At 36.3% G+C, this 14,530-nt stretch overlaps 1 protein-coding gene across 3 annotated transcripts in view; it reads right to left on the reverse strand.

Moving 5' to 3' along the window:
• The window catches only part of GRIA2 (glutamate ionotropic receptor AMPA type subunit 2), a 184,962-nt gene that overhangs the window by 63,463 nt on the left and 106,969 nt on the right, over nucleotides 1-14,530 (reverse strand). For all 3 annotated transcript variants that reach the window (XM_086345950.1, XM_086345949.1, XM_086345951.1), the window contains exons 4-6: nucleotides 13,123-13,319; nucleotides 7,987-8,040; nucleotides 2,981-3,142 (exon numbers count right to left, since the gene is read on the reverse strand). In XM_086345950.1, coding sequence (XP_086202076.1) covers nucleotides 2,981-3,142; nucleotides 7,987-8,040; nucleotides 13,123-13,319 — 413 coding nt within the window. The remainder of the gene's footprint in view (nucleotides 1-2,980; nucleotides 3,143-7,986; nucleotides 8,041-13,122; nucleotides 13,320-14,530) is intronic.

A 14,530-nucleotide genomic window follows, 5' to 3' on the forward strand; every position in this document is an offset into this window, starting at 1 on the left:
TTTTGTACAGGATATAAGAATGAAGAAATTTAACATTCATAATTAATATTTGGTGTTTATTAAAATATGTGAAATATTGACAATTTAAGATTTTACTTGTATTGACTGAATAAGATTGATTTTACTTAGGAAACTATAGTAGCTGCATTAACTTTCAAGGAACACTAAAACTTTAAAATAATCATTAATTTAATAGTCCCACAACTCAATACAAATTATGTAACTTCCAGTGCCTAACCACGGAGAGAATTTGATGCAGTGAACTGTATTTTTATAAGTTTTCATGCCTATAGCATAAGTTTTTATTGTAATATAATAAAATATGATTTAAATGATCAGGCAAAGCATCTGGTACAGTCAATGATCCAAAAGAAAATGTGCAAAGAAAGAACAACATTAGCATTTACTTTCACTCCCTTTCCTTGAACAGATCATAGATGCCACCTGTTTATATTAGGAAATGGTATATTGTTCCCTATCTAGATTGTGTTCCTTTCTTTTGCCCATGAGAAAAATCATGAGAGAAGCAATCATAAAAGCCCTGTCTTGGAATTACTCTTTTACATCTGTCCACAACTGAAGAGCCTGATCTCATGGCACTGTATCCCTCCCAAATTCTCTGGATTGCTCATGCTATTTTATCAATCTGGTTCTTCTTCCTAAGCATGCCCCTCCACTTTTTTTCCACCTCTGGAAAGCCTCCTTTACTATCCTACCTACCATACTCTCCTAATCAAGTGTAGGAGCTGCCATATTTTACATGCATTGCTCTGTATTCTATAATATTTGCTTATTGACATGTTTGTATCCATCATTGACTGTGGATTAGCAATGGCAAGGGTCATTTTTTAAAAATACCTTCAGTTCCCAGCTCTCAAGTACATGAGCAATACATGCCCATGTTATGACAAATTCCAAGCCAAAGGCACATCCTCCACATGGATTTTCAGTACTTTTTATCAAGATTCAAAGGCCATTGTTTTCCAAAGCTATGCTAAATATTGATAAGTCTTTGTAAATGTTGTTTTATTTTTGAGCCTAGATTCAAACAGTGGCTCAGAGCCTACTTGTTTTTGTTGTTTTGGGGGATGAAGTAGAAAAGAACAGCTTTATTGCTTTGTGAGGCAAAGGGGGACACAGCAAGCTCGTGCCTTGAAAAACTGTGTCCCAATCTGGGAGAAACTGATGAGGAGTTTTATAGCAATGGTTAAAAGGTGGGGTCTCTGATAAGGATCAGGGTATGTGAAGCACCTTCATTTCTTTAATCTGGAATCATGGCCTTCCCTGAGTTCCAAAGGGCAGGTTCAAACAGTTGCTAATCATGAAAGGAAGGGATGTACAGACAACAGGGCAGTCTTGGGTCAGGGTCTTGGTTCTCCCTCAAGGGATACACATTACTTTATCTTTAAGCTTTTCTGTGGAACGAAAACCCCCCCAAAATGGAAGAGCCTACGTTTTTATATTTATGAGCCTGTGCTCTCTGGAGTGCCCCACAAGGAAAGGCCATCACAAACTCTGTGAAACTTGGTAGAAGGAGCCATCAGGGAGCCAGTATGGAAGGAAATACTACAGCAAGAAAGGTCACCAATGATGTGAAATCTGCTGCTACATCTTGGCAATCTTGGCTACATTTTTGGCAGAATATTTGTTCTGCCAAATATTGTTGGCAGAACACATTGCCAACAATCTCTCATCCCCCAGATCTGCTTGAACTTTGATGTATGGCACATGAACTTTAATAATGATATGACTTCCATGAGAAAAAAATCATCTTCTTTGCTTTCATCCTTTCACAGCCGGCAGCTGTGGGAAGCTACAGGATGACTAACAGAGTGTTCAGAGGAGCACGTCAGCTCCATCTGAGGGTGAGTGCCATATGCAAGCTCCATCAGAGAACTATATTGGCACCATATCTGGGTGCAGGGAAGCCTGCAATCCCACCAGATGGGATCCACAGTCAGATCCCTGGTGAGAGCAGGTGGAGACAGACACTGATGGCTGTCCTCTGATCCACTGATGCTGACTCTCAGCAGCCCCATTGCACGAAGACATGCCCACAAGACCATAACCCTGTTATAAATGCATATGTGCTGAATCTCAGTCAAGGTCACGAAACAAGAAGCCACCTACTTTTGAGGAAAAATTAGTTCTGGGCTATTCTTTAACGTCCCATGGGACACTTTAATTCTGTGTCAAATTCTCACATAATTAAAAGGATCCATTTGCACACCCCAAAGTAGAAAACTTCAGAGATTCTAATTTTTATCTAGCACCAGACTCACAGCCAGATACAAATTTAAAGGTAAACATTTATATCTGTTTTTTTCCATTTGTGCAGAAAACAAGAGCATCAACTAAAATTCTCCAGGCTGTGTCAACATAACTGTGAGGGCATCTGAAATAACACTGTTCCTGACTTGTTATTGCACAATGTGCTTTATAACAGAGATAAACAGATCACTACACATTTGACAATGTTCTGTAACTTTTAATTTTCATATAACTCTAGTTTCATAAAGCAAGTAAACATGATCTCAGCCCACTCACTCTTCCACGCACTCTCCCTTAGGTTTTACTCTTATCTCTGCTCTCAATAAGGTGACCAACGGAAGGAAAATAAAAACCTTCCTATCAACAGCAGAGATATTCATATTTGGAAGTAAATATAGGCCTGTATGTGTACACACAATACAATACATTGAATAAACAAGTAAAGACTTAAATGTGCCCAGACCCACAGAGCATTCAAAGATTCTTTGATTGCATAAGGCACTATATTTATTTTGTTAATTATTCTAACAAATTTTTTCTTCTTTATAAGACATCCCAGAGAACAGGCTAATCACCAGAAGTTAGTCAGAGACAGAGACAGAGATGGAGGTGGAGGTGGAGACGGAAGTGGAGGTGGAGGTTGGGATGGAACTGGGAAAGGAGGTGGAGGTGGATATGGAGGTGGCGGCAGATCCCGATAGACGTGTACCTTAATTGTAGTCGTGTGTGCTCCAGGGTATTCTTTTTCTTCCAGTGTTGACCATCTTTCTATAAACTTAGATACCAGAGAATCATCATAGTCCACTATCTGAAATCCAGAGACATTTGCTCCTCCAAACTGAATTTTTAATAGGTCCCCATCAGTAAATCCCTGGGCAGAAAACACATTTATGTCATATTTTTTATTAAGAACAACATAGAACTTTGACATTTACCAAATAACCCTATACACTGTGGTTCTGCAAATTTCAAAGAATACCAAAGAGATATAAAAAGCCTATAGTAAATGTTTCATGCATTTTATCAGCCAATATTCTTCTTCAGCACTTAGCATCATCTTGGTTATTGTGGTCCTTAATCAATGATTGTCTACTGGTCCTACTTACATAAAAGTTCTCCAGATTATTGAAATGGAGTCTTATTTATCCTTATCTAAGGAGAAGAATGGGGTTTTATTTATTATATCTACAACAGAGCACCACCAGATATTTAAACACTAAGCCAGTTCTTCAAGAGCTACAACACTGTGAGATGGTTATTTCTATTCAAATTGTTCATTCTCTCAGATAATATAAAACCCTTTAAAAGAGAAGGAAAGGTTCCAAATGGTTTGTCATTATTTGAGAACAATTAAGCACGAAACTTAGTTTTTATACAATGTATTTAGTTTTAAAAAATTCACTTCTACTGTATTATTAGGATGAATTCAGTCATCACAAAAACTATCATATGGTGTTTCCACAGACTTCAAATACTGTGCCGATTTAAATTGTACCTCAGTTTGGGAGCACATTCTCTGAATGATGAAATCACAATTTTAAAAAGTCACTATTATAAATATTTTCACTTTATATACTATTCCACATCATTGTGCAAAAGAAGTGAAAATATTTTGACTCTAAAATGTAAGAGAGTCTTTTCTTTGTTGCTGATATTAAAAATATAGTTTAATATTATTTGTGTGGAGGATAATTATCTATATTTTGTTAGTGAATTATGTTTTTATTTTTCTTTTTATCAAAATAATTCAAATAAAGGAAAATATAGATATAACAAAAATCATAGATTTTCTGTTCTGCCCCACACACGTGTTAGTTAAGCTCTTCAAAACAATCAATTTCAGTAATTTTTGTTTTTCATGCATTTGCCTCCATATTTCTGCATGAAACATTTTTGCTCTTTTTTTCTAACTTAACCATGCTAAGTTTTCTTATGAGTTTATACTTGTGCTAGATGCGTAAGTCTCATAACCAAAGCATCTATCTCTTGTCCCATTTTCATGTTCACTCTTTTCATATTTAAAATTCTGTCATTTGGAGTAAAGCCAAACAATGTGCTAGGATTTCATTTTCCTTCTTAAATAATATGTCCTTCTAATGTTAATGATACCTGCATTTTTTTCATTACTAGAACTTTCTCTGTATTTATCCTTAATTTTTTCCAGTTGCTCCACAAAAAAAATTTCATGTTTATACAAGTAAAGCTTTTCTCAAATAAAACATTCAAACATTGCAAGTAATCTATTTTTCCTGTGTCCTGAAGCCTTCCTCTTTAACGTTGCAACCTGATTGGTTCCTCTTTCAATTTGCTCTGCCATCGTTCCCCTGAAATGCCCCTCCCCACTTTTCTGAGCAGATTCTCTGTATGACTTTTCTCTCCTGTTTTACCCTTTCCTTCTGCTAGAGTCCGCAGAAGTCCTCTGAGATGCATGGAGGTACATTTTTGGAGACACTGAATGCCTATAAATATCTTTATTTTGCTCTGACAATTGACCAGTATTTTGTCTGGTCAAAACTTAACATTTCAATTTTTTTTTTTTACCTTTTTTAATTTAATTTAATTTTATTGTATTTTTTAACTTTACAATATTGTATTGGTTTTGCCATATATCAACATGAATCTGTCACAGGTATACATGTGTTCCCCATCCTGAACCCTCCTCCCTCCTCCCTCCCCGTACCATCCCTCTGGGTCGTCCCAGATGAAAATTTCAATTTTAAATTGAAATCCTCATAATCTGAAGGCATTGTTCCAGAGACTTTTGCTTTTTATTAAAAATTACAATATCATTATTTCTAATCGTTTTTTTTGCATGTGACCTGTTTCATACTCCTCCCTGGCCCCCACCTGTCAAAACATTTAAGATCTATTATTTATCTCTGAAATTTCATGATGCTATTTTGTTTAAAATATGAAACCTTTTGTCTTTCATTATTCTGTGTACCCAATAGGCAGTTGTGTGTCATTCAATACCAGGAATTTTTCTGAACATTTCTTTGATAATTTCCTTCTCCTTTTTTTTCACTATTTGTGTCCCTACAAAGTTTATTATTAAGAAGTAACTCTTAAAAAAAAAAAAAAAAGAAGTAACTCTTAGATTAAACATCTCAGTCCCTCAGTCTTCTCCACATACACCATTTTTATATTATATTGTCATTTTGCTACATAATTTGAAAGATTTTCTCAAATTTACCTTCCAAGTTACTAATTTGGATGTGATTTTAGAAAAGAAAAAAAAAAAAGTTAATTTCCCAGAGCTTCCCAGAGCTCTTTCTTGTTCCTTTTTTTAGCATCCTTTTCTTTTCTTTATGGATAACATTTTCTCCTCTTTCCCTGCACATATTGTTAAAATTTGAAGCATTATTCTGATTCCTGACTGCCCTATTTCTCTTTACTTATTTATTTGTACTGTGTCCTTCATGGCAAATATTTTTCTCAAATGCCTAGTAATGCTTGGCAGTCTAAGAGGAAGATGCTGAAATGATTCTTGAAATTTGTATGTGCCCAAGTGGGGCTGGTTGATGAGTGAGCCTCACTGTAGACAGAGTCAAGTGGGTGGATGGCAAGGGTTTTAATCTGTATATGAAGGGCTGAAGAAAGGAAAATCGCATTCCCTGTGACAACTTCTTTATCACTTTATCCCTTTTAATGACATATCAGGAACTGAACCACAGCCTGTTGGGGAGGTTAATCAAGCTTTCAGCAATTCCTGAAGAAATGAGCCAACAATAATATCTGAGGATTTTTCTATCTATTACAACCACTTCCTCTTACACTCATTAGCCACTGGGCAGAGAAAGCATGCAAGTCCAATCAAGAGTTTAGAAAATGAACGCCCTTCAAGTTTGGATGACATTCTTCAATTTTAAATGTCAGGGAAATTTTCAAGTGCCCTAGAAATTCTCAGAAACTGCAGCAGTCTACAGATTCTTTGAATCTACTGATTCACCAGAAGTTCCATATGGTGAGGATACAAAGTATTTAGAAAAGGAAAAAGACCACTTGAATTCAGATAAAATACTAGGTAGACTTTTCCCTAGAAGCATGACAGCAGCAAGAAGTTGCTTTTATTTTTGACTCTTTTTACTTTGGTCATTCAAACACATATTTCCTTTTTCATATCAACTCTCAAATTGATGGACCTCCTTCTGTCATTATTTCTCCATGTTCCAATATAATTTCTCCATCTGGACATTTTTAAAGATCACAGCTTTCAGAGTAGCTCTATGCTGTTCATCAAATGGCACAATTCACATGGGGACTGACTGTCCAGACTGTTCCTTGCACAGAACAGTTCTGGAAAGACTGATTACAGAGCTGCATTTATTTTAACTCTTGCTTCTCTAGTCAGGAGTCATTTAGGGTCTATAAGCCAACTGGTAAGTAAGTTCCAAGGAATTTTTAGAGTAGCTATTTCATTGCCAAACAGAAATTTTATATTGAACAACCAATTTTTCCCAATAGCATGTATGTCTGGGGTTTAATATTCTTTATCAATGCTGAAAACAATATTTATCACTTGTAAAGTTGTGGGCTTTTTCAATCGCTCCATGACTACTAGAAGTAATGTCTTGTGATATAACAATCTAATATTCCAGAAGCCATGACACAGATCTTCATTTGTATAAATAGGAAACCTCAGAGTTCTATAATGCTGTGGAGAATACATTCTCATTCTCTTCTTTTATCCCTCTTCTAATTGCGTTTTTTCTCAGGTTGGGGAGAGGCAGCCCTCAATTACACAGAGTCACATTTAATAAAGATTGTAAACCTTTGGAACACTAAAAACTGGAGCTCATTTTATTGCTGATTTAAAAATTGCTTTGAAAAATGGAAACATCTAGTGATAATTCTAAATTGACTTTGATTATACTGAAGAAAGGGAGATGCAATTAACTACTGGGATGTTTCAATACAGGGGCTTCTCAGGTGATTCAGTGGTAAAGAATCCGCCTGCCAACACAGGAGATGCAGGTCCGATCCTCGGGTTGGGAAGATCCCCTGGAGGAGGAAATGGAAACCCACTCCTGTATTCTTGCCTGAGAAATCCCATGGACAGAGCAGCCTGGTGAGTTATAGCCCATAGGGTCGCAAAGAGACACAACTGAGCAATACATACATGTGTTTCAGTATAATCTTAATTTTAGAGGAATCTCAAAGAAAAAGTGATCAACTGTAGTAATTCAGTTTTCGTTGTGTTGCTTATACAGCAAATAGGAAATCAGAAATAAATAATGTATAACATATCAATATTCTAGATATTTCCAGGTTTTCTTTTGCACTAAGACACAGTTTCACAAATGTGCATTTACAGTATATATATATATACACACACAAAGAACTTTAAAGAAATGGGTAAAGGGTAACATTTATAAATTATAGTGACAGAAACAAGAGGAAACTTGGACAATAAAATTTTATCTTTTTGAAAATTTTCCGTCAGTTAACACAAAGCATATGCCTTGTAACACAAAGCATAAGCTTGTCAAATATTGTTCTATCATTTCTCACATCATTTATAATAATTGGAAAGTGATTAGGAAATATAAAGTGGAAAGTCTAAAAAATAACAAAGGCAGAAAAACATCACCACTTCTAAATGAGCAATGTAATCAAAATATGTTTTTAAAAATACCATTGATAAATCCTGGCCATTGATTGTTTTTAATTTATAGGCATCTCTATTAAAATAATAACTATCATTAATTCACCTACCAGATTTGCAATGATGTAATGGTACCCTTTAACATGTTTTCCAATGGTAATAACCTGACAAAGATAAAAAAACAAATGTAAGTAATGAAAATGCACAATTACTTATGACTTGATTCAGAAAATTTTAAAAAATTATTTACTATGTTTCTTGATCATCTACAAAGAGTCATATTTGATAAAACATGATTATCAAATTCAGACACTATTTCTCTCAGAAAAAAGTAACCATACATTTCAGCACTTTATACATTTTACCATTCAAGAAGCCAACAACTAAAAAAAAATACATATGTATTTTATAATAGTACATTAATTTTAAAAGAATATTAAGAAGTATACGACAGAATTCTAACAGAGGACTGTAAAATACTATTCCAATCTTAAGACTCTTGAAATAATTGTAGCCTAGTTACAATGAACATTGTTATTTCCAGTTTGAAGCAGCAAAATATCAGGGAAGCTAATTTTTCTCCACAAATCCAAGTCAAAAATCAATGGCGAGACAAACACCGAATGGAACAAGCAATTGTTGGTAATGCTCACAACAATCCTGGACATTACTGAATCAACTGGACCCCTCACTGATCTAAATCACTTATAAAGAAAAATGGGTGAAATAGCCATACTGTAGAGTGGTACTTAGATACTCCACTGTAATTTCTATTTTTAAGGAAATAGTCACACCTATGGAAAGCATCACATGCTAATAAAAATTGGAAAACATTAGCTCATTTCCTTATTAAACTATTTGGGGGCTTCTCTTTGCTTTTAGCAAAATGATCAAAATCCTTCAAATGTAGCAAAATCCAGGTCCACCTTTTTCCTCTCTAACTAGAGTCTTCTTTCAGTTTCTTTGTGCACAAAAGGTTTCTTTCCATCACCCTCAGGGCTTTCATAGATCCCATTTACTCTGCTTGGAAAGTTCCCCCACCTCCACGTTCTTTGTCTCTTGAGGCACAGTGAATCCCAGCCTAAATTGCTATCTCCTACAAGATTCACTTCCTCATCCCAGACAAAGTCAGGTGCTCAAAAAGCAGGTGAAAGTCACTCAGTCTTCTCTGAGTCTTTGCGACTCCATGGACTATACAGTCCATGGAATTCTCCAGGCTAGAAAACTGGAGTGAGTAGCCTTTCCCTTCTCCAAGGGGCCTTCCCAACCCAGGGATTGAACCCCATCAAAAAAACAAGTGGAGGGCCAAACCCTAGAAGCATTCCACCATATTTCACCACCACCCCATATGGCAGACTTTGCTTCTAAGTGGTCGCTATTTGAAAGGGAGTTTGGGCTTATATTATTTTGTAACTTATTTTTATGTTACACAACCAAATTGCCTTTTCCCAGAAAAAGTACACTTTGTATTGAAGGTAGGATTTTGAAGAAAAGATATCCTCCTAAATGAAATGCACTTTAATTAACATAAGCTGAATTCAGATGGTCATGTCTCATATTTCTTACTGGCATCTATTGACTGTCCTTACTGGTCATCCTACCGTATCAATCATGCATGTCTTCCTTCCGAGAATTAAGAAAAATCACAGTATAAATGGTGCTGCCAGAAGTAGAAGTCCTTGACTTGTGTGTTCATTGACAGAAAGAATAAATATGAAAATGATCTAGCCCTACTTCTGCCTAACAATTAGCATCAGTCATACAATCATATTTCTGTTTTATGGAGCCATTAGTATTATACTAACAACAGGAAGTTTGTTAATTTCTAAATGCTTTTGATGTCTGAGTCCTTTTCTCACCTAATCACAACTGGAAATAGGTATTTCTAAGATTTTATTAAGCGATAAAGTACTCAAGACTAACATTGTTTAATTCTATTTCTAACTAATTTAAGCTATTAAGAATATAAAGTTTTATCTCATCTCCATTCTCTTGACAGAGGGAATAAGCTAATAGTGTTTCCTTTTCTTTATATGTACCACAGACCTACATTTTGCCTAGTAAACTATTCAACAAAGGCCTTCAATGATTTCTCAATTGAAATTACTTTTGTGTTCAACTCTTTTTCTCATAATATCCTGTTCTGTTCCTTAATAGTATACAGCATTATTACAGTTGCATATTTATTGGACTATAAAACATTATGACTGTTCACCTTGATGGGGCAAGCCAGTCTGTTTAACATTATGTTTTTGGATCTACTGCAGTGCCTGTCTGGCAAACATTAGATGCTGAGAGAAATTTATTGAACAAACACATGAAGGCTTGAACACAAGCCAGCCAGCCAAGTGGTACCCGTGTGTGAACCTTCCATAAATCTTCCAACTCCTGTTAAGACAGATACTTCCTCCTCCATGCTCTTAGACCACATTGCATTATAACCCGCAATACTGCAGCATTGATTATGTGTGAACACTTTCATTCTCCTCTAAACAGTGAATTCATGAGGTGCGGTCTAGGCTTTCTTTCCTTTCTCTGTATCCCTCATTCCAGACACATATAATGTGCTCAATAAATGCACACATGCACACTGCACATTCAAATAAAATATAAGCCCAAGATACTGTGTACATTTTTAATGGATGTCCATATAGACATTTATTTAATCACAATCATGTATTATTTGTTTCAAAACATTCCATTCCATGAAGGAACGTCATTTGCAGCAACACTGATGGATCTAGAGATTATCATACTAAATGAAATAAGCCAAAGACAAATACCATATGATATTATTTACATGTGGGATCTAAAATATGATTCAAAGGAACTTACCTATGGAACAGAAGTGGACTCACAGACATAGAGAACAGATTTGTGGTTGCCAAGGTGGAGAGGTGGGAGAGTGAAGGACTGGGATTTGGGGATTAGCAAATTCAAACTATTGTATATAGAATGGATAAATAACAAAGTCCTATTGTATAGCACAGAGAACTCTATTCAATATTCTTTGATAAACCATCATGGAAAAGAATATGAGAAAGAATGTATATATATATATATGTATGCTGCTGCTGCTAAGTCACTTCAGTCACGTCCGACTCTGTGCAACCCCATAGACGGCAGCCCACCAGGCTCCCCCGTCCCTGGGATTCTCCAGGCAAGAACACTGGAGTGGGTTGCCATTTCCTTCTCCAATGCATGAAAGTGGAAAGTGAAAGTGAAGTCGCTCAGTCGTGTCCGACTCTTAGCGACCCCATGGACTGCAGCCCACTAGGCTCCTCAGTCCATGGGATTTTCCAGGCAAGAGTGCTGGAGTGGGGTGCCATCACCTTCTCCAATATATATAGATAGATAGATAGACAGATATAGATATATATATAACTGAATCACTTTGCTGTATAAGAGAAACTAACTAACATTTTAAATCAAGTATTCTGAAGGAGATCAGCCCTGGGATTTCTTTGGAAGGAATGATGCTAAAGCTGAAACTCCAGTACTTTGGCCACCTCATGTGAAGAGTTGACTCATTGGAAAAGACTCTGATGCTGGGAGGGATTGGGGGCAGGAGGAGAAGGGGACGACAGAGGATGAGATGGCTGGATGGCATCACTGACTCGATGGACGTGAGTCTGAGTGAACTCTGGGAGTTGGTGATGGACAGGGAGGCCTGGCATGCTGCGATTCATGGGGTCGCAAAGAGTCAGACACCACTGAGCGACTGATCTGATCTGATCTGATACTTTAATAAAATAAATTTTAAGAAGATCCATTCTCTATATTCCCAGTTGCTCTCAAAGTTTCTCTCTTCTGGTTTTGAAAAAAATATTTTCTTATAGGCTTTCACCAACCTGTATTATGATGAGTCATGAATACATAAATTTTTAAAACCAAAGACTAATGACTATTATTAAAATTCAGTTTTAATGAGAATCTCTTCTGAAATTCAAATGAGTTGTTGAGGTCACATTTGAACAAGAGGCCTTCAGGTTAAAAACAATCCCAGTCTCACATCCTGAGATAAGATTAGGACTTTTCTACTGATATGTTCACTTCTCTGGCATACAACATTTTGTTCTTCCTCATAACAAGCTAATTTTTTTCACTTATTCAATATTTCATGAAAAATCTGTTTTGTATATCTTAGGCCTTGTATTATTCTATATCAATTAAGGTTTCATCAACATTTGCATCTGCAAAATGCTTTGTGTTATACGGATTAATGAATCTAATTTTCTCTTCAAAGCCTAGAGAGACAATAAATGCATAATAAACTGCATATTTTATTTCTAATCCTATATTATTCCAAGGAATAATTTCATGTATATTCATTTATATATAGCATTATTCTAAGGAAAATATAAGTATACATTTTCAGTTGAAAAAGAAGCAGATCCCTGTGGAGGAGACTTCAGTCAGTAAATCCTGATGCTTTTCACCACCACCCCTGGTCATCCCCCTATCTGTATAACATAAATGACTGTATTTCTATCCCTTGAATATCACTACACGGCTGTCGTATTCTGAAAGATCTTAAATTTTGAAAGAAAAATTGTGTGAAGAGCACAGATAAAGCATCTCTATCTCTGATATCATGTTATTCTTTAAAATATTGCAAATTAATACATCTAGTTTACTTCTCAAACAGAAAGGATGAAGTATATCTCTCCTATGTATTTTATTTTCATAGATTAATAGTTTCATAAGTGACACAAAACCTACCTACTAGGAGGAAAAAATTTCTTCTTGGAAAAATAAATACCCACTCTTTCTGAAGACCTAAACCCACTCAGACAAAATCCAGGTTTAGCACACCACATTGTATTACCCTAAATGTTTGATCCTTCGTGTCTTGCCAAAGAATTCATATATTACTTACTTTTCCCTTAGGACTCAGGCTTATTTTCACTTAATATGTGTCTATTTCTTTATCTGTAAAGGTTCAAAGGAATTGGATTTTAAATTTCCATTTCAAAATACTGAAGTTTAGGACAACAATTACCATACACAACATGAGCCAGGAATCATGTATTGAATATATGTAATGATTAGTGTGACGTGTCTGCGTTGTTGGGGACCCCCTGTTATTGCTCACTGAAGCCAGAGATAATCTAACTGATGATCTGTGCTGTATCCTCCCTAAACCGTCAAAAACTGCTGCACCAGCATCTCACACACACACTCTGCAAACGCTGACACTGCACGCAGCCTCTAAATTTGGTGCCTTAGGAAACAGAGGAGCCAACCTGGTCTACGATGTCGTTGACTTTGTCCCGCTCACAGTCCAGGATGACACGCCGCTCCTTTTTTAGCTCCAGATCCTGGAAGAGGGAGCGGTAAGTCTCATCTTTCTTGTCGTTGTTAATGTTCCCCACATTGATGGCAGTCACTTGCCACTTCTTCTCGGCGGCAGAATCCAGCACGGCCTGCAGGGTGGACAAGCCTAGGAAGGCAGAGAGACGTGGGACCTGATGAGGAGGCTGGAAAAACGCAGAACCGCGCTGGGAAACTGACAGCAAATATATTTTGAAGGTTGATATTTTTGTGCAATTAAGGGGATACTGACACCTCTAAAAAGCTACAGCCAAAATCCTTATCAACATCCACTTATTTCCACTTTACATCAACAGCTCTTTCCTCTAACTGCCATTGTTTTGATGAAAAGAGTCATAGCTTGAAGAAAAACCACACCCCTTTCTTTCAGCCCCCTTTTCCCAACTGTATTCCTCTGAATAGTACCAAAGTGTGATTTTTTTTTTTTTAATACTTTGGGGTTTTGTTTTGTCTTGTTTTGGCCAAACTGAGCAGCATGTGAGATCTTAGTTCTCCTAAGAGGGTTTGAACCTGCACCCTGGGCAGTCTATAAAAGCACACAGTCCCAACCACAGGACTGCCTGGGAATTCCCTCTCTCTGTTTCATTGTTGTTGTTGTTGGGTTACTTGTTTTTGCTTTAAGTTTTTTTGTTTTTTTGTTTTTTTTTTTTAATGTGGACCATTTCTAAAGTCTTTATTTAATTAGTTACAATATTGCTTCTGTTGTTTATATTCTGGTTTTTTTTTTTTTTTTTTTTTTTTTTGTGCTTCAAGGCATGTGTAGTCTTAGCTCCCTGACCACATATTTAACCCACATGCCCTGCATTGGAAGGTGAAGTCTTGACCACTGGGACTGGGGAAGTCTCTATCTCTGGCTTTAACAAAATAAAAAGACATTCCATTCTTTCTTGTACACAAAAGTAATATTTGTTTATCTATGGCACTCTATTTCACATTATTATCCTGAAGAGTCTGAGTCTGTTTTCAGTGAGATTAGTCTATGTGGGTCTCTGTGACCCTAAAAGCCAGTCATCTCTGAGGCTCTATTTCTTCCTATCATTTTCCAGTTAGCAGTTATTATTTTCTTCCTCAGCCTTCTGTTATATCATTTCGTGTGTGTGTTATTGGGACTAATGATGCAGAAATTACATGTTCACCTCTTAAGCAGATGGGCAGCCAGCTTTCTCACACATATAAGTTATATTTACTCAACTTCCCAAAGGTGAGACCGCTCTGCTAATAGTAACCGCTTATAGCATCATACAACTTAGAAAATGTATTTTTATTTTTTACTTGTTCACACATTACCTCATATGTAGAATTTGGAGGAGGAACACTTTG

The sequence above is a fragment of the Bos grunniens genome, chromosome 17, assembly GCF_055505025.1.
Source record: "Bos grunniens cultivar Pamir isolate PY7600 chromosome 17, Bosgru_T2T1.0, whole genome shotgun sequence".
NCBI classification, from domain to species: domain Eukaryota; kingdom Metazoa; phylum Chordata; class Mammalia; order Artiodactyla; family Bovidae; genus Bos; species Bos grunniens.